General features: G+C 37.1%; 1 protein-coding gene across 1 annotated transcript in view; it reads right to left on the reverse strand.

Annotated features, from left to right (window-relative positions):
* tmem132e (transmembrane protein 132E) overlaps positions 1-21706 on the reverse strand; it is a 362066-nt gene that overhangs the window by 13257 nt on the left and 327103 nt on the right. The window contains exons 7-9 of the mRNA XM_016514348.1: positions 16606-16811; positions 12194-12470; positions 9050-9244 (exon numbers count right to left, since the gene is read on the reverse strand). Of these exons, the coding sequence (XP_016369834.1) occupies positions 9050-9244; positions 12194-12470; positions 16606-16811 (678 nt within the window). The remainder of the gene's footprint in view (positions 1-9049; positions 9245-12193; positions 12471-16605; positions 16812-21706) is intronic.

A 21706-nucleotide genomic window follows, 5' to 3' on the forward strand; every position in this document is an offset into this window, starting at 1 on the left:
GTCGCAGAGAAAAATAAATAAATACGACATCTGTCATTTAAAATGATAGGCTAAGCAAAATATAAACAAAACCGAGTTGAACGTCCTTCAAGGACAGCGCATCCACACTTTGCTCCATCCTTATTCTGCTCTGTCATCGACAACCTGCCTGTTCTGTCTGAGGGCCGTATATTTACCACCGGTACAGCCTGCTCTGAGCATCATTATGCACAGACCCCACAATTAAAACGTGTGACGCAGAAAGCATGCGTGCAGCGCGTGCATAACAGTCCGAGTGCAAGCTGTACCGGTGGTCAATAAGAATAAAGCGCAGATATGCTGTTCTGAATGGACGTCGGGAACAGGATTTTGTTAGACCGCCCGCTCCCGTTCAAATTACACCCGTTACCGATGTCACGGTGCGTGCGGGGAGATGAAGCGAGGACTCAATTGCAGGAGAAATGGTTATTTATTTTGATAATAAAAATGAAACAAAAACAAACTCAAACCACCCCGAAGGGGAAAAACAGACAGGCAGGCCTAAAGCTGCACCACATGCAGACACGAAACACACACAATGAGAAATGACGGATCAGCACAGGATGACAGACACAAGGAGAATAAATGGGAACCAAACGAGGAGGCTAACGAGGGAGACACAGGTGGATCAACTTAAACTATAACGAGGTAACAAGATGGGAGGGGCAAGACAATAAGACAGGAGAGAGCACATGGCGACAGACAAACACAACACAAGCCATGTGCTCACAGAACACAGTCATCTGGTGGCCCTCCTGGGCACACCCGCTGTAGACTGCGACAACCGATTGCTACCACGTTTTATTTGGGAATTTAATATTGGGAATGCAGACCTCTAGCTCCAGGTGTGCTATGCCAACGCTAGCTCGGATGTTGCATTAAGGGGATCCTTAATGCAACATCAGAGCTAGCGTTAGCATAGCACACGGTTTCGAATGCTAAAATGTTTTACAACTTTCGGTAACACTTTAACTTAAGGACCCATTCTCACTATTAACCAGTTGCTTATTAGAAGTATATTGCTAGCATATTAGCTGTTTATCAGTACTTATAAAGCACATATTAATGCTTTATTCTGCATGACCATATTTTAGATCTCTTAATTCAACCCTATACCTTAACTTAACAACTACCTCAATAACTATTATTAAGCAGCAAGTTAGGAGTTTGTTCAGGGAAAATTCCCTTTACAAACTCTTTACAACAAAGAGATTATCAATACTGTAAGTGTTACCATCTTCATCTCTTGACTTTCAAAAAACCTTGAAATACTCATTATCTTGAGTTTACTGGTCCATACAAGACTGTCTTAAGCAAGCAACATGCAGCTAACATCAGAAGGGCTTGCATGCTTTGACTGTTAGAAACACAGGCTGAGGGGAAATAGAACTGGCACGATGCTTGTGTTCTTGTCACCTCATAACAAGCCTAAGCTTGACAGTTGCCTTCCTGCTTGGCTCTCTGCTAAAGGAACAGCACAACACCTTACACCTGTAGGCAGGCAGACAAAATGAAACCACTCTGCCAGAGTGCTTTTAGTCAGAAATGAAGTGTTGCTTTGCTTTTATATTCAGGAAGAGAAGTATTTATCTGCCTCCAGTCAGCAATGGCCTGTTGTGAGGCTGTAAAAAAAACTCTTCTGTCGTGTCACTAACTTCAAGGTTGTTCTGACATTCGGGCTCAGGCTCTGTCAACGCTGCTTGTCAAGATGAAGAGAGTCTTTGATATGCATGATCTGAATAATACATTGAAGATGACATGTTGTCCTCACGGACCTTTCGAGATCACTCTAGCCACTAAATAAAATGGCATCAATCACGAATGGCCCTTGATTCTTGAAGCTTCAGTCTTTGGGAGATGACACAGTAACTTTTACATGGATATGCCATTAAATTTCTAACTGTTAAAAGTGTTTGAGATCTATCTTGAAGGTAATTTTGTATTCACTGTATGTAACAAACTACAGAAGTAAAATGTTCAAGCATCCAAGACACTTGGAACTTTGAAACAGAATAATCGCTTACACCAGCATACAGCAAAATCAATTATTTAAGGCTGCTGGTGAGACAAAGGAAAGGGGCATCTAAAATCTAAAAGAAAGAACAAGAAAATCAGTAACACTTTATGTAAGAAGCTTCAATTTGTTAAGATTAATGCAATCATGAACAATATTGACAGCATTTATTAATATAGGTGAATATTCATCTTTATAGATACTGTTTAAATTACTTTATTAAATTACAAATTAGTTTGGATAAATTAACATAATTCGATATATTATCAACATATTTGAACTAACAGCTAATAATATAAGATAACACTTTAATTTGGGACCAATTCCCGTATTAACTACTTGCTTATTTGCATGCACATTACTAGTATATAGGCTGTTTATTAGTACATATAAAACACACATTAACGTCTTATTCTGTATAATCAATATACTATACTACATCCCTTAATCTTACCCAATACCTAAACGTAACTACCTTACTAACTACAGTCGTGGTCAGAATTATTGGCACCCTTGGTAAATATGATCAAAGAAGGCTGTGAAAATAAATCTGCATTGTTAATCATTTTGATCTTTTATTTTAAAAAAATCACATAAATCTAACCTTTCATTGGAGGGAGAGAATTTAAAATGGGGGGAAATATCATTATGACACAAATGTTTTTCTCTAATACACATTGGACACAATTAACAGTACCCTTTTATTCAATGCTTTTTGAAACCTCCATTTGGCATAATAACACATAATAACAGCTCTGAGTTTTCTCCTATAATGCCTGATGAGGTTAGAGAGCACCTGACAAGAGATCAGAGACCATTCCTTCATCCAGAATCTCTCCAGACCCTTCAGATTCCCAGCTCCATGATGGTGCTTCTCCTCTTCAGTTCACCACACTCATTTTCTATAGGGTTCAGGTCAGAGGACTGGAATGGCCATAGCAGAAGCTTGGTTTTGTGCCCAGTGACCCATTTTTGTGTTGTTTTTAAGGTTTGTTTTTGGATTATTGTCCGGTTGGAAGATCCAAACATGGCCCATTATAAGATTTCTAACAGAGTCAGTCACTTTTTGATTTTTTATCTGTTGGTATTTGATAGAATCAAAGATGCCATGTATCTAAACAAGATGTCCAGGACCTCCAGAAGAAAAATAGGCCCACAACTTTAAAAATACAGCAGTATATTTCATTGTACACATGGGGTACTTTTTATCTTGAGTGTTTGTTGCTAAAAAGCTCATTTTTTAGTTACATCTGACCATAGAAGCCAGTCCCATTTGAAGTTCCAGTTGTGTCTGACAACAGAATATGCTGGGGATTGTTTTTGGATGAGAGTATTTTCTTTTCTTTATTTTTTTTTTCTTGAAACCCTCCCAAACAACATGTGGTGTAGGTGCTGTTTGATTTTTTTTTTAAAGGTTTTCTGGCCCTGAGACTCAACTATTTTCTGCAGTTCTCCAGCTGTGGTCCTGGGAGAGTCTTTAGCCACTCAAACGCTCCTCCTCACCTTGCATTAGGACGATATAGACACACGTCCTCTTCCAGGCAGATTTGTAACATTTTCTGTTGATTGGAAATTCTTAATTATTGCCCTGATGATGGAAATGGGAATTTTCACTGCTCTAGCTCTTTTCTTAAAGCCACTTTCTAATTTGTGAAGCTCAATTATCTTTCTCATTGTGATGGATGATTAAGGGAATTTGGCCTTTGTTTTCCCTCCTATTTATATTCCTGTGAAACAGGAAGCCATGGCTGGATAATTTAATGTTCATAATTACCCTGGTATGCTCAAAATTGTAAATATGAATGGAAATATACTTCACAGATATTTTACACATAAGAATTTCTAGGGGTGCCAATAAATGTGTCCAACGTGTATTTGAGAAAAAACATTTATTTCATAATGAGATTTCCCCCCATTTTCAATTGTTTTAGTTCAATGAAAGGTTAGATATTTGTGATTTAAAAAAAAATAAAAGATCAAAATGATTAACAATGCAGATTTATTTTTAATAAGCAGTAATTAAGAGTTTATTGAGGCAAATATTGGGTCCCACTTTATATTAAGTGACCCTAATACCTGTGTTCTTACATATGGAGCTTATAATATGACAATACTATTTGAATTTGAATTGTGTAAATTTGAATTATTGACAAGTGTCATTTAACAAAACTGAATTTTATGTGGCATTTAACATAGTTCTGAATTTGATTTTTTAAACTTGAATATTTAACATTTGAAATTTAACAAAACTGAATTTTTTATGGCAGTTTTTTTTAATAGACATGTATTTTCAAACAGCTGACTTTTTGTTCTGAATTGTTAGACTGCAAATATCCAGTTTTTAAAAATACAGTTTTCAAGATGAAGAAATTCGGAACATCAAATTCAATATTCAAAATTCAATACGCAGAAATTCAGTTCGTACAGAAAGTAGGTCAGAGGTTATCCACAGGGAAGAGTAGATGATCTCCGAAAAGTCGAACGAAGCATTTACGTTGACCGGAGTGGACATGTTCAATTCACTTAGGCTAGTTTTGTCATGGCCACAACATATTAACTCGTGGAAACGTGGCCACGAGATCATTTTGTGGAGATAATTGTATGGAGATGATGACATCCTGGAATCGCGGCTGCCGCTTTCTCTCGTAGTAGAAGTGTTTTGTTTGGTCTCGGGGCAGACATTGCGATAGTTACAATTAATAATCTGCCCGGTAATAGGTTAAAGTCGATAAAAAGACAAGATAAAAAGATAAAACATGTTTTTATCTCTGGCGGTGCCTGCCGCGAAGTGTAAGTTCTCTGCCTCTGCACGGACAGCCTACTTTCCTGCTATTCACAATTTGAATAGAAGTTTTAATAAACAAGTTTTGTCTACCTCATGTAGGAGCATACGTGTGTGGTTCAAGTCGGTTACGGAATTATAGTGTTGCTGTCAGATAACGGGTCGAGTGGTCTGTCAATTACTGCGGGTGCGGGTTTATCAGACAGGACCCGTGCAGGACTCTGCCACGACTTCTTATGTTGAGGGAACAACATTTTTTTTCCTGTGGCCACGAGTTTAATGTGTAAACAACCTGCGTGATGATCATATAACCTGGGATTATCAGAGATGGATAAAACATTTTTGTCCATCCCACAGTCTTGTAAATCCGTTAACTGATCGTCTTTTTCCGTAATATTTGTATATTATTATTATTGTTGTTATTATTATTGGTTATATTTTTATATTTGTTTGTATTTGAGTTATTTTCCCTTCATTCGATCTCTTTACATAACGTTCTGAATAGTTTTGCCGACATGCCAATAAATCTTTGATTATGCTATGATTTACGGGAATTTTTACTGGAAGCGCAGATTTTAAAGGTTGAATTTATTTCGGCTAATTAATAGACTATTGTAAATAGCCCTATATATAAATCCGCGTAGTTTCATTTGTAAATAAAAACATTTATTTATCATCACATACCGGTGTAAATACAAGTCAAAACTTTATTGGCGTAATTGTCAGGCGTTAACAGTATTTGCAAAATATGGTAGCACTACCATATTCGATTCCAATGATGTCATCATCTCCATACGATTATCTCCACAAAATGATCTCGTGGCCACGTTTCCACGAGTTAATATGTTGTGGCCATGACAAAACTAGCCTAAGTGAATTGAACATGTCCACTCCGGTCACCGTAAATGCTTCGTTCGACTTTTCAGAGATCATCTACTCTTCCCTGTGGATAACCTCTGACCTACTTTCTGTACGTACTGAATTTCTGCGTATTGAATTTTGAATATTGAATTTGATGTTCCGAATTTCTTCTTCATCTTGAAAACTTGAAGCTTTATTTTTAAAAACTGGATATTTGCAGTCTAACAATTCAGAACAAAAAGTCCGCTGTTTGAAAATACATGTCTATTAAAAAAACTGCCATAAAACATTCAATTGTATTAAATTTCAAATGTTAAATATTCAAGTTACAAAAAATCTAATTCAGAACTATGTTAAATGCCACATAAAATTCAGTTTTGTTAAAAGTTAAGGCCACTTAATATAAAGTGGGGCCGGTTTAGGGATATGTAAAGTGGGAGGAGTTGGATCTCGAGTTGGTGGAGCAACACTTTTTTCCACTTCACTAAGTACTTGTGTAACAGGAATTATATAACTACATATTGTAACAACAATATGTATAAGAGTAATTGGAACCATTTGATCCAGGGGGTGGAGATTTACCTGACTGTTGACATCGACATCGCGATACTTACGAGACATCATCGATATACGATAATATCGTCATATCGCCCAGCCCTAAGCCTAACTTACTGGCCGCTGCTGTGTAACATCAGAGTAATTACGTGGTAAATCTAATATAAAGTGTACCACTTTCTTTACCAAAAAGTGCTGTTAGTCCTATTACACATTTGTACTTTCATTACCAAAAAGTGTTGTTACCAATGTCCTGTTACACATTTGTACTTACACACACCATTCAGTGGGTTGTTACATATGTGTAGTTACACAAACATTAGAGCTGTAGACACTATGTACCAATGTGTACTTACACTGTGGTTACATACTACGTACACATCTAGTTACTACGTAAGCACACAGGTATTAGGGCCACTTAATATAAAGTGGGACCAAAAGTTGTAGTTAATTGTTAGTTAATAGTGAGAACTGACCCTCAAGCTAAAGTGTAACCTAATATATTTATTAATTAACCCCATAAAAAAAATTCAACTTTTTAAATCTAGGTTAATTTTAACTTAAACTTGACATTGTAATGTATAGGTAGAATTTAATTATAATGAACTTTTGGATTTATTTTAACTATTAACTAGTTGCTTATTGGCATGCATATTACTAGCATATTGGTTGTTTATTAGTACTTATAAAGCACATATTAATGTCTTATTCTGCATGATCATATTTAGATCCCTTAATCCTGTCCCCATACCTAAACTTAACAACTACCTTAACTAACTATTAATAAGCAGCAAATTAGGAGTTTCTACGGCAAAAGCCGTAGGTAATAGTTAGTTAATAGTAAGAATTGGTCCCTAAACTAAAGTGTCACTACACTTTTAACTAATTTTTACATTATATCCATACTTTTGAACAAAGACTAATACATGCTATTGTTGTCCTTAAATGTTCATGATAACTAATGCATTAACTAACACCATCAAATTGAACTGTAAAGTGTTACCAGGAAATCGAACGCAACTGCAGGCAGAAATGGTCACAAAGTTTCAGTTATTTTGTGACTGCAGAGGTGAAGAAGGTAAGTGCACTGAAGGATTGAAATGATGGAAGGGCTGCAGTGGAGGAGGAGGAGGAGGAGGAGGAGGAGGAGGGTCATCAGTGATGTTTATAGCACAGTCTCCACAAGCACTTAGGCTGATACATTACGCTAATTAAAACCAAAGGTGGTGAGGCAGAGAGCGGGGGAGAACCGCTGGATTTTAATGCATGAATTAAAACAAGCCACCCTCGTCTGATGTTGGGTGTTGGTCACAGGCTAAGTACAGAGCAAGATAAAGGGCCCCAAGCACTCGCGGCAGGGCTCCGTGACCTGCCCAAGACATTGTATAAATTAGCACGGCAGCATACGAGGTCCTCGCTGGAAAATGCGAGCGAATGTGCTCCAATTAAAGCTTTGAAAAGATTATACAGCAACCGCACAAAGCTCCCCTGATGACACTCCAGAATGGCAGAGAACAGAAGTGGCGGTGGCTTCTTATTAAGCAAGATGCCTGCTCATTTGGTGTTCTGATATTAAAGGAGATTTGAATATGTCTGAATGCCAAACAAGGCTTTATTAAAGCAGTGAGGGGCGGCTGGAAGACTGAACTGAGGCTAATTTGCCGATGGTGTGTAACCTTCATGGAGACTCGAATCATCAATATGAGGCTAAACTCAGCCAGACTTTAACTCTTCATGAGCAGAATGATCCTGAGCAACAAGGAGGAATTTCACATAAATGTCACTTGCGTAATTAGAGCAAGGGTCCAAAGGTTAGAGCTTTTTTCTGTACACAGATGCAAAGGGTATGATGATGAATGATACTGTCATATTTAGACAATTATGTAAAGATACAAGTTTGTATGTTGTGTAGCCTATAAATTAATTTCTTCAATGTGTTTCTTGAGCCAAAACAAGTGTGATAATTTCTAGGGTTTCAAATCAGAATATACGACTTTGTACGACCATCTTCAATGGGTCTTCATTCATAATGATGATACAATGAAAATTCAGCTAAAATGAAAAAAAAAAAAAAACAACAAAAAACAACAAAAAACTCAAGATGGTTTTACATGGTTTATACGTGGTTTATAGATGGTTCTATGTGGGTTTTAGTGTTGATTAGCTGGAAGACCATCTTGGTCAAGTTTATTAGATGTTAGAATTAAAAAGACCAGTGTTATTTTAGTATCAGTTGTACTGATATACTATAGTTTTTGTTCAAGTTTTAAAATACATTTTATTTATTAAATATTTATTATTTAGTTTTTGTTTTCACTTTAATTTTAATTAATTTTAAGTAATTTTGTTTTGTTGTGTGTTTGTATTTTTTTAATGTCTATATAGTATTTGTTAATATAGTATTTTATTATATATTGTATTTTATTTATTTTAGTTTATGTAGTTTTAGTTATTTTAATACTTAAACTAAACAAAAAAAGAGAGAATTTTTGGCAACTATGAATTAAAACAAGTTTAATTTATTTACTTTGTTTTATTTCAAGTATTTATTTTGTTTAATGGTTTAATTTTCATTTTAGTTAATGATAATAAACCTGCCTTGCACAAGAAACAAACCACTACAATAAGTTCTAAAAATTTGCTTGAGAACCTCAAGGAGTCTTCAGTCTGGTTAAACATTCATTCATAACTTAAGACTGTCATAAAAAAGTTCTGAGTGAAGAATATACCAGAGGATTTAACAAAATACCATCAAGAAAGCAAGACGGCATGTCATTTATTGTAGAAGATATGAAAAACAATGAAGCAATCAACTATACCTGCTTAAGAGCTGAGAGAGTCTGCAGGCCAGTTGCCTTGGCAACCATGGTATGGCTGTTGCCAGGGCTTGGTTGAAGAATAAGTGCCAGTCCCGAGATGGCATGAACACGTAGCTCCACTATGGACACTTTATCGTCTACCACAGAGAACTGTGTTTCACCCAGCACCGCCTCCACTGCCAGTGGAGATTCAACCTGAAACCAATAAAACATGATGCCTTTTTACAGTAAGAAAGACAGCCTAAATGGAATAAAGCATGGGGAGGAGTGAAGACACAAAGAGAAACATTTAGTGGATAATCCCACATATTCAAGACACAGACCACTGAGTAAAGGAAGGATGGGAAAATACACCTTTTCTCCAGAGGACCGCCAGCACTCGGCTTCCACATAAATCCTCCATCTGACACTTCAAACCCATTATGTCACAGTTTCTTCACCTCCCACCACCGTTAAAGGTCACCAGGGACTTACCAAGTGAAAAGTCAAGTGGGGAGGCACGACTAGGAGGGTCAGATATTCTCTTTTTTTTTCTGTGTGTCTTTGCTGAACCATGAGACCCTGGCAATCCCAAGAGCCACAAAGCACCATGTTAGATAAAACAAGCTGCAATATAGGGATGGTTTTTCACTTTTCATAATTCAGGAAGATTTGCATTTTGCAAGACAAGAACAAGTCAGCCTACGTGGAGTGTTTTTTGCCTCAAGAAAGACATAATCAGAGGGAGAAGTACATAGAGCTTGGATGAATTTTAAAACAGACTGAACCATTGCCAGGAGCCAACTCTACAGCCTCTCCATGACAAACAGAAGTTTAAAGAATTATGACTAGTAAAGAACACTAAAAGATGTTGACAGAAACTGAAGTTCGTTTTGCTTTGACACCATCCGTATATGTCAAAATTATAGTTCATTATCTTTCTTTTCAATTACAGCTATTCCAAACAAAGAACAAAAATATTACCTTCATATAATTGGCTTAATCTCAGCAGAGCTAGTTACACTTAACCACACAGGAGGGAGCAAAGCTCATTTTTCTCTTGATAATTTAGCCCAATAAAGTCCATAATGACTTTTAATGGTGTTCAGAAATCTCCAAGCTCCGCAGCAAACATTTTCATCCAACCTGCTATTACTTGCCTCTTCAAAATTACCCATCTCCAGCTAAAAGCCCTCAACGCTGATGTAGGTTTACGAACTAGCCATGCTGTTGATTATACTTCGCCTGTATAAAGCCATTCTCAGCCATCTTTTGGCATAATAATCCCATCCAACCATTTTGCAGTTTTCTCTCGCTGAAGCACACAGTGAGGTGGGCGCCAGGGAGCTGAACCCAGGCTTTTCCTGATCCAGCCTAGACTTGCGACCCATATGTCCCAGATGCACATTGTTTGTGTCCCAATGCACTAATGTTTTGGAGCAGGCTGTTACAGTTCATTGACCATCCAGTCCTATACAATCCCATCTCCTTTCCTCCGGCTGGAAAGGGGATGTAGACCAGGGGGAAAACCAGATGAATGTATAATTGAACTGAACTGTTTTGTTCCTGTTTTTTTATTTCCTGCGTTCAAGGCAGGCTTCAAAGATAAAGCACATTTGAAGGAAAGAAAAGGAATAACAGATAGAAAAAGGGGAACTAAAAACAAATTCTTTCCAGAATGGCTCGTTTGTTTGGTATCCAGGCGGTTGCAATTAGTTTTATTATACTTGCTGATATACCAGCTTTTGATTTTTGCATTATAACCAGAGCTTTGGATGCTTGAATAGAATGTGTTCAAAGGCTAAAAAGGGTCTGCCTATTCCCCCAAAACCTAATTACTGTACTTGGTAGACCTGGAAAGCCAATTAAGTCATAGGAAATACGTACATGGACTCACGATGCTAAGAACGGGTCAAGAATACCTTCTGCTGTTCATAAGATCCTCAAAACAATGTATCGTGAGAGATGTTCAAAGCTTAAAGGTTGTGCGTCTTTGTGCTTAGGTCATAGTGACGGGTGGAGGATGTACGCTGTGGCAGATGAAGATCAAAGACAACATTATTCATACCTTTCTTTTTGTCTTTGCTTTTTATTTTTTTTGTAAGGGTGAAATTATGCTCTGTGCTCAGTTTCGTTTATTTTCAGCTCACATTCAGTGAAAACATTCCAATTCTACATTGGCCATTAGTTATTAATGACCTTTGCCGTTTCGCCTAGTTTAATTACCAAACTTTTTTTTTTATGCTCAAATTTGTTTATGGAGAAAAACAGACACTTTCTGAAGCCAAACAACAGACAACACTTTTGGAGAGGTGTGATCAAGCTGTCAAAACTCCCTCTGTTTGGACACAATGAACTGATGTGTGCTGATTCAATGGAGAGAAAACTTTCAAGGATGATTCCCCCAATTTAACACCATTGAAGTTTTATACCACACAGATAATTCTCTTTCCAAACATCCCAGTTTCTGAATAGCCTACTGGGACTAAATATGCATATGAGTAGCTTTCTAAAGAGACATTAAAGGATAAAGAAAAGCAGCAGAGCTAACTTGATCAATTAAAAGAAATTTTAAATATTTTTATATTTTTAAATTTAAATTTGTATTATTGATTTTATCTGTAAACTAAATTTATATAATTAGGAATCTGTCTATTTAAAAACAGTTAGCTATGTTGACTCTGGACTAAGAGCAATTGTTGTCACAAAATAAAAGAGAAAGGATGAGATGAGCAGAAATTATCAGTCTTCAAACCCATTTATAGTTCCAGCAAACAAAACAAAACAAAAACCAAAAGAAAAAATAAATAAAACACAAAAATGAAATAAAACAAGTCCCCCTGCCAGTGTACAAAGCATAACACCAGAGAAGTCAGTGAAAGTAAAGTTTGTACTTGAATACATGAGACTGTAAAAGGGATTGAATAATTGTCCCTAAGACACTTTGCATTACGTTTTGACAGGTATAAAACCATGAGTAAGGACCAGTGTCCAGTAATATTGGATGAAGAGAATGTAATATAGCAAAATTTAATTGTAGGTTATATAGTTGCATTGTTATATGGTATTGAGAGCTCACCAAAACACATTTTTCATCCATACACCTATCCCCCCATTAATCCATCAATCTTGTATTTATATGATCTGTTCTTATTTGTATTCTACCTTCAGAGTGGATGATCCAAGCTCGTTGGCCACGAGTACCGTCCTGTCCACCAGTTCAGCCACCCTGGCATCCACCACCTTCAGAGAGTCTTGCACCAGTTCTGTCACATCCACTTGCCAGTCAGGACCCAGCATAGTGATCATCTGGTTTGTGCCTTCACTAGAGGTTGTGTGGAACTGGGTCAGAACCTTAACCTGGGCTCTCTGGTACTGCAGTGTACATCCTCTGCTCACTTTACGGTCATCTTCATCATCATCATCGCTGTCTCTGGCCGTTCTGAGGAGATGGGTGAGAGGTCATTATGAGTTACTATAGATAAGAAATTCACACTAGAATTTATGTTCAGTTAACTTCCATTCATAAGAATGATCATGTGGAAGAACAGGCACACCAGCATGTGCTAAGAATTTTTGTCTTTCACTGTTTAAGTTTGCATTCAAGTTTAGTGAACTTTAAATGGTAACTTATATAGTGAAATTTGCCTTTTAGGAAAAACAGAAATAATCCTATGTGAAACCACTTTTTTTTGTGTGTAAACATGTATAATAGAGAATTCAAAGTTCAGTTTAGAAGGCGACGTGCACATGTGTAAAAAAAATACTGTTCTGTAGAACACTTTAACATAAGTTTGTAAATGATTAGATTGCTGAAAAGAAAAGTTGTTTCAGAGGTGGAGCAAGTTATTACATTTTAATGAAAGATGATAAGGAAACCATTTTTCCCCCTTTGGAATAAGGTGGAGTAAGCAATATAAAGGATGAGATGATCAAAAATCATCAGTCTTGAACCTGGCCAAAATATTATGGCATAAAGTAAAGCAAAGCAAAGCACAAAACAAAACAAAACAAAACAAAACAAAACAAAACAAAAAAACAAAATCAAATCAAATCAAAGCACAACGCACAAAGCAAAGCAAAGCAAAGCAAAGCAAAGCAAAACAAAACAAACAAAACAAACAAACAAAAAAATCAAAATAAAAACACAAAGCACATTTAAAAAAGCTATAAATGTTTTTGTTTGTTTTTTAAATTAGGTGTTGGTGTACATTTTCTATAGATCTATAGCGAGTTATTCATCCAATGGTCTCCAAACGATGCATAAGACACTGCACAGATAAGATGATGCTATAAAGTGTACTTTACCGGCTTCCAAGACTGAAAATGTGTTTAGCACAGATTTTTTTGCCATGTTTGTCTCATTACCTAATTAATTTGCATTTCATAAGTGCACTGAGTGTTAAAATAATAGACAATGCATGCTGAACAACGTTCCATTTTTTGTGAATTCCCCCCACAAAGTTTGTTAGAAATTCCAGCATTAGAAAGTGCATCATCTGGAGACCTGTTTCAAGGAGGTTTTGCATCAGTGACTCTTGCATGCCTCACACATACCATCACATTCAATCTATCTCATCTGCTCCCTCAGCAGCATGACACCATGTGAAGTAAGTGAGAGGAAGCAGGGTAAGGGCTGGGTGGATCTTCAAAGCTGAATGCCACTTCACCCATTCTACACACACAACTAATTAATCAGATAACTGGAGTTGTAGAGACAGCTGTCTGCCTCTGACTGACAAAGCATGTCCTGCCCATCGATTAGCCTAAATTGAGCTGCATGTAAAACATTGCGTTATCATGTAAGGAGACACACTGCTACTTCTCAGCAACGACGAAAGATTGACAGGCACACAAATGCAGAAGGAGAAGCCTCATGAAAGTAGAAAGCAATTGTTGATCAGCACTTTGCTCTCTTCTGAGTTAAACACAGGCTCCTGTTGCCATGGAGGTGAAAAACAAGAGGCTCTTGCATCAGTTGAAGAGTGCTGAACCTGGCAGGTAGAAGCACTCTGTGTTCTTGAAGACAGTTGCACTCTCTTGTCTCCTCATACAGGTTAATATGAGTTTCAGAGCAGAAGAACACGCCTCAAAAGTGGAGCTTTGCTTGAACTCATTATAATGTCGGGAGAACTGGAGATTTCATGCACGGGTACCCGCTCATCCAATAAAAATCAGTGTCCAGTTTTGCAGACACATCGTTTCACCAGTTTAGTGAGCTATATCGATCAATCTGTGTAGAAGGCCAATGCAAGAAACCTGCCCACTGACACGTCTCAACATTGGGCAATGTAGTGGAATGAAATGGACAGAGCAGAGGAGGAAAGAACTAAAGGAAGGGAAGAGGGAAAGGAAATAAGAATAAGGGATTGTTCAAACAGGCAGCAGATTCTGTGGTGTATTCGAATCTGGTTAGTTGTTTGATCATAATCAAACATATGAAAATAAGTTTCAGTGTGAATGGTTAAATCATATTTCAAAATAAAATGTAAGTAACGTCAAGACACAAAACAGAGCTGAACTGCTGTGTCTGAATTCGCTCCTTTCTGCTTACATGCTTACATGTGAAATTCACTATGAATAAGTGAACAAATGAGTGGTTTTATACACAGAATATGCATGAATGTGTAAACAGTACAGAAATGCCTTTGATGCTTGTGTTGCCTCACGCAGTTTCCTTTCTTTTCTCCTTTCCCCACAGATCCATCAGTAAGGCTTCAATGGCCTTTATCCACACAAACAAGAAATGTGTTTCTTTAACTCATAGTATACTGGATATTTCTTAGCATTCTCATTAAAGTCGGCATGAAATTAAAACTGACCTAGCTTATTTTATAAATACTACCTTTCAAAAGTTGGAGTTTTTTTCTTTTATTGTTGTTGTAGAGAAATCAATACTTTTATTCAGCAATTAATTGCGAGACAGTAAATATTTATAATGTTCAAGATTTTTTGAAAATCTAAAAAAACCCAGAAAGTTTTGTGTGAGGGGTAGGTTTAGGTAGAAGATACAGTTTGTACAGGATAAATAACATTATGCCTATGGATAATTCCCGTAAACCACATATACCAACATGTGTGTGTGTTTTACACAATTTCCGTTTCATGTTCACTTTAATTTTATTAGGGTCTCTTAAAAACAAATGATATTGTAGGTGAAAAAACAGACTAGTCTGCTATTAGTGTCATCCACACAAATGTATAAGCTTGCAGAGATTACACACTTTATTTTCTGAACATTTTTCTTTTAAAGTTATTCAATTTAAAAAGGAACTGAAAGAAATCAGGAGATTAATCAGGATTAGCTGGTACCTTGTTAAGTCTTATGAACCATAGCTCAGCACTGTGATATCAGGATGAATATGAACAGAGACCAAATGTTCAGTTTTGCCAGCTTCTCTTTCCCTCCATAATGACAGCTATTGTCTTATGTCTTTTGGTGTCATGCTGACTCTTAAGTCATTACTACAGTAACCAGATACATTTACCAGATCTGATTTCTTCACTTGCAAAATGCCAGTGCAGACACTGAGATAAAGATTGGAACTGGAAAACAAATCAGATTTTGAGCTGATCACACAGAGATTGTATGTGTGAACAAAGCCTTGGAGATCTCGGGTCCTGGGAGGAAGCTAAATCTAAGGCACTCAAATTGAGGTCAAATGCAAATGTAACAGCATGCTTGTATTGTGTGTGTGTTGTCCATATAAAACAGGGAAAAACGCTGAAATATCACAGCACTGAGAGACTTTGCATACATCTATATTTAATCTAGCGAGCTAAATGCATCCTAGCAGCTACCCACATGTGCACACAAACTGTATAGTTGACGAGAATAAATGATTTTTTAAATAAATTATTTTTATTTGTTCTGATATTTTTAAATGTTCCAATTTTGCTTAGGAACCAAAATGCCAAAGATAAATCTCTACTGCTGAATTTCTAATGGTTGACTTTTTTCTTCCGTTGCATGGTACATGCGTCACACCACCAGCCCTACATGAAGGCTAGATGTAGATTGACGATTTGCTCCCAAATTGGATTAGCATAACCGAATCAGATCATATTTCCATTTTAATGGCCCATTTGAATGAATTTAATTACAGATTTACATCAAAAAAGAAAGACCTCTGTAAGGGAGCAATAATGATACTAGTGAGTTACCAGAATATTTTCCATCATGATTCATTCTGGAGAGGTTCCTCATGAAAAATGCCTGTGCTGATACTCTGCCGTGCACGGTGTGACAACACCACTGCTTCAATTTGTCAAAATCACAGTAAATGGGCTGTATGAAGAATGACATTCGGGTCTCATGCGGGATCAGCTCTATAGCCGTATTGTAACTAACACAGCCCTTAATGACCCAGCTTTAAAGCTTTTAACAGCTCCACTAATTAAACTATAACACCGTTTTATCACCCTCATAACACCCACAAGTATTAGTAGGATCGAAATAAACAAGCAACAAAATAAAAGAAAACATGCATTAGAAGTGCTACCAGGGAAATCAATATGCATAAAAAGCAGTCTGAGTGCAAGTATTTTCATACGCTTAGATCACTGATGTGTCTTACCTGCGGTCGGGTAATATGGGCACCCTCCAGCCCTTGATGAAGCTCAGTCTGTTGTCTGAGAGCTCCACTTTAAGGGGCAGTTTGGGCACCCAGACTGTGAGCTCAAGAGGAGCACTCAGGTGCTCATAGCTGAAAATCACCCGAGCATTCATGGAGCCACGCGTCTCTTTTCCATTCACAAACACATAGTCACAGTTCATGGACACCTGTTGAGGAGAGCAAAGAGAGATTTGATTGCTTTCACTGCATTCTCTGGAGAGGCTGCACAATACAAAAGCTCTTCACGGGCAACTGCAAGTCAGTTTGAAGTGGGGCTGTAAATTAAAACTTAAATGAATCACACATCAATATTGGCCAAGAAAAGCCACCCAAATTGATGTTGGCTCCAAAGCAGACTACTACCTAATAGTCTATGCAGCATTGCATCACCAAAATGTGGACTCGGATGGAGACTGAAAGGGCTTAGGACATTGTTTTTTTCAGCATCTCACACAATGAGCAACACACTTTTAAGATGCTATGTTATAAATGTGTTTCGAGACTAGATTCATTGCGCTACGTTCAGCTGTTTATTTTACCAAGAACGCATCCATGAACGGCTCCACAATCATTTTATAAGTGTGGTTTGCAATGCCAAGCAGCCTGTAGCACTGCATGGGTAAAGGGTTAAATGCAATATTTTTCTTTTTACCCCATGCTTCACATTATTTTTATATAATAATTGTATTAAATTAACACATTAAATTGACATGCGTATTTTATTATTATTTTTCTTTCAAACCAATTAACACTAGAAAGGGTTAAAGTGTCATTCTGATTTACTCTCAAAAGCATCAAGTAAAACATGAAAATCATGCATTTAAAAGTATTTTTAAGAGATCTTTTTACTTGCAACATGTTTCCTAAAATAACAACCCATAGGAACTGGGTCTGACAGCTTTTTTCCTGAGGCATTGTTTTTTTTCTCCCAAAGAAGCAGTTGTTATTCACTGCATTCTGTCTTCTTTTTCTAAGCACACAGACACACCAATGAACACAACACACATCTTTTTAAATCTTAAAGTTCTGGAAATTTCATTACAGCACTCAAATTTTTTTCTCTACTACTCCTTCCAGTCTGCCAACACATTTCATATGTGCACTCAGCAGTCTATAATAATAAATTATTTACTGTAATAGATAGCCAAAGCTTTGCTTTGGGGTACCATCTATGATTTATCTAGGGGTCTAAGGCAGCCGACACTGTAATCAGAGAACGTAATCTCCCTCAAATGGAGGTCGGGAGCTGCAGTCTATCCAAGACTAGAGATTCATCATAGTGGGGGATATCTGTGTAATAAAATATGTAGGCTTGCTAGACAGCTCCCCCTCTTATCCATACCATCAATATGGAGAATTGATCAGAGGAGATGGTTCTCTCTCCCCAGTAACCTTTCGGAGAATCTGTGGGAAAACTCTGCTTGCCCACTTCATTTATTTTTTAAAGGTACTGCTATTCAGTGAGAAGAAAAAAAAAACATCAATCATGCTATACAGAAAAAAACCTGACATATGGTGAAAGTGCAGAGAGGATAACAGCAGTGAGGGGGAGGTACAGAGAGCACTTGTCATGTTCAAATGAAACATTTCCTTGCTTGTCCTAAATCTAGATGTACAGAATCCGGTAACCTCATTTTTTTATAGTATAGAAGATTTTATAGTATTTTTCTTACTTTTATTTATTTTTATGCTAAAATGCTTTCTCCTATTCCATCTTAATATGTACAGTAGTACACAGATCAGTACTGCATAATAGGTCAGCCGTGTAACTCTCCAATCGATCTACACTACTACCTATCTACACAACTCAACCTGGTCCAGCGCAGTACTGCATGCCATGAGATTTTTTTAGCCCTCCACCTCCCCAGCACCGCCTGTCTAGATCTGCCATGAGGTTCTCCCTACTTTACCTTCAGCAGCAACAGCGTAGCAGATCTAGTCCGCCAAGATCAATCCTACCTACACTCTATTCTTATCAATACAATTGCTGTTAAATCAATATTGAGACTTGTCATTATTGAACTATAAGTAAATCACTATGTAGGCATCAATATATTGCTCTGTTTGCATCCCAATCAGCCAGAAAGCACAACATTGGCTCAGACAAGTTCAGTAAGTTCAGGCGGTGTGTTGGTTTGACAACTGGCAGACAGGGGGAGTGTTTGGGAAACCTGTTGTTAACAGTCATTATTTTTGCAATGCAAATTGGCATTGCTAGAGAAAATTACACCTTTACATTTCGGTCTGCTCATCACAGAAAACTATTGTATGGCTTCAAAAGATCTAAATAACAAAAAAATGGTCCTTTTGTGTTTCAAGTAAGAGAGAATAAAAATGAATGATGTGAGTATGAGATACTAGTAATACTAGTAACCCCAAATAAAATAGTCACTATTGTTACTATCAATAGGTGCAGGTGGCACACAACAAAAGCAGCAGTAGTCTGCAGTGTTGAGCATGTCCTGTCTGGTTTCCAGTGCACTCTACAGTCTCGTAAATGTGTTCCTGCTGTGCCACTTCTGTTGATGTGAGCTCAGTCTTGACCCAGATGCTCCTGGGGCGTCTAATAAACTTGGATGGATAATTTTAAGTCAAAAGCAGTTAAGGACTGTGGGCGTCACTAGCCAGCAGGGGCCAGCTGAAAGTACTTTTTACGTGCCAGCCAGCAGTCAGAGTTCCACGGAGTCACTAATCTGCCCTGGCACCTTCCGTGGTTCCAGAGGAGTGGCAGGGGCGAGGTCAGGATAGTGCCGCCCATTGAGACGCCTCCAGCTCAACACACCCGCCAGCTGTGTTTAATCCAAAAAGCACCCCCTGTAACCCTCCACCATCCAGACTGCCGTCACACAGTTAAGCAGATGCACTTTGATCTGTGTTGATGGTATCATGCAAAGGCCGACTATACATGGTTAAAGACGAACAGACTGCCTACAGCTTGAAGCAGAAGCTGATGATTTAATGTAAAATGACAGCTAGCTTCTAACAAACAGAATGTTTTCACACTTAAAATATTGGTATAAAATGGAGACTTCCAGTCCTGAACGCTTATTGGCAAATACAGCGTTCCAGCTCTGCTAAATTTAGGCAACAATGTACAAGAGGCCAAGCTATATTGTAGTCACAGTGAAAGGGTGCAAATTAGGAATGCACAATATATTGGTACAATATCAGTCATGAGTCAGTATTACAGATTTATTGGTACTGACTGATATATAAATATTTAAATATTGCTTATTTCTTGTATTTTTCATTTATACAGTATGTTTTTTTTTCTGTCAAAGCTTACCTAAAGTTAATCTTAGAAAAAATTTAATAATTTTATAACACTGTTAAATATTTAGCAAAAATTAATCTTTAGCAAATCTTAAAACATTGTGATTTCTAAATTCATTTTTAGCATTTAAAATGATTGACTTACTTTTTTGGTATTAATTTATGTAGACAAAATCATATACATTTTTTAATATTAAATTTACATTTTTATAATATTGTATAAAATGTGTATAATATTTGTATAATGCTATCATTTGTATAATAAATGATTTTTTAAAATTATTAAAATTATTTATTAAAAAATTATTAAATTACTTATCGGCTTATCTGTATTGACCAGAATTTCACAACCGGTGCGCCCCAAAGTAAAATGTTATTTTGTAAAAATTCTGCTTCATATATTTCATATGACAGTGATATGGTAAATGTGATTTGTATCAAAGTGGTTACTATGTGTAATTCATAGCACTCTTGGAATTTTGTATTGACCAATCAGTATCAAGGACCAGAACTATCCATTTCATAATATTTATGCTATAATTAACTTTGATAGCAGAAATTATTTTAACATTTTAATTTAAAAATACTCACATCATCTTTAAAGGCAGAAGATAACAAAATTACATTTGCTATTATTATACATTATACATAATATTCAGACATTGACTTCATTGTACCGGTATCAAGGTATGTGACTCATCTAATTATGGCTTCAGCGTTCTCTACATGGCTATTCATGTCTAAATTTGTTAGCTGTATTAGAAATGTGTGCAGTGAGGATTCTAGCTAAGCACTGAAATGGAATGGGAACGTGTGTTCTCAGATGGCCAGTATGACTATCAGAGCCTTGAGAGTAGAGATCAGCTGGGACAGACTGTTTACAGCTTCCTGCTCCCAAACACAAAGCCCCACAGGGTCTCATCATTCAAAACTCTCATATAATACACAGAACAATGTAGATGTTCATTACACACACACACACACACACACACAAATAACTATACCATTCAAATGTATGCAAAAATCTCAAAAGATACACCGCTGGTCATATGAGAGTGCTTTATGACTAGCCTGTATACATAACCTGTGGCAAACATGATATTAAAAGTAATTTCAATGCGTGCAGCATATAATGTCATTCTCACAGCCATGCATGTACCCATCTGTTCTGGCATCCCTATCCAGAAGTAAAAGCTTCGGCTCTAGGCGAATAAGCCCTGTTACAATAGATACTCATGACTACCTTTTGAATAAGATAAGCAAAAAAGATGTTACTGGGCCCTGTAACCTTTGCCTTCTGTATGACGCTTTTTTTCGCCACTGCACAGAGCGTTTTATTGAACTGTCAGGACTCATGTTGTCTCAGCTTGAAGGGCTCATCTTGAATTAGCCTCCAAAGTTCAATGGCCCGGGCGGCCAAGCAAACCCACTCAATAACACCAGAGCTAATGATCTGCCCAGGCACTGAGGCACACACGGCTATTCTGAATCTTAAAACAGAGAAATAACAAATGCCCTCACAGCCCATCTCGGATGACTTATGGATCTCAATCTTGCCGGACAGATGACACTCCGAGGCATATTATTATTTCGCTACATTTTGGATACGGTTTATAGTTGAATTGGTTTTCTACTTTTAATTTCTGTCGTGCCATGGAACAGATGGCAAAGATTGTTGAAATGACTGTTTCCTTCAGCAAAGGACACTGCAATATTTTCGGGCCTGTATTTATAAGCCCTCAGGTGGAACCAACTGCCCCTTGTGTAAATACAGAGAAATAAATTCATT

This window comes from Sinocyclocheilus rhinocerous, unplaced genomic scaffold (genome assembly GCF_001515625.1).
Source record: "Sinocyclocheilus rhinocerous isolate Xijiao unplaced genomic scaffold, SAMN03320098_v1.1 scaffold896, whole genome shotgun sequence".
Classification (NCBI taxonomy): Eukaryota; Metazoa; Chordata; class Actinopteri; order Cypriniformes; family Cyprinidae; genus Sinocyclocheilus; species Sinocyclocheilus rhinocerous.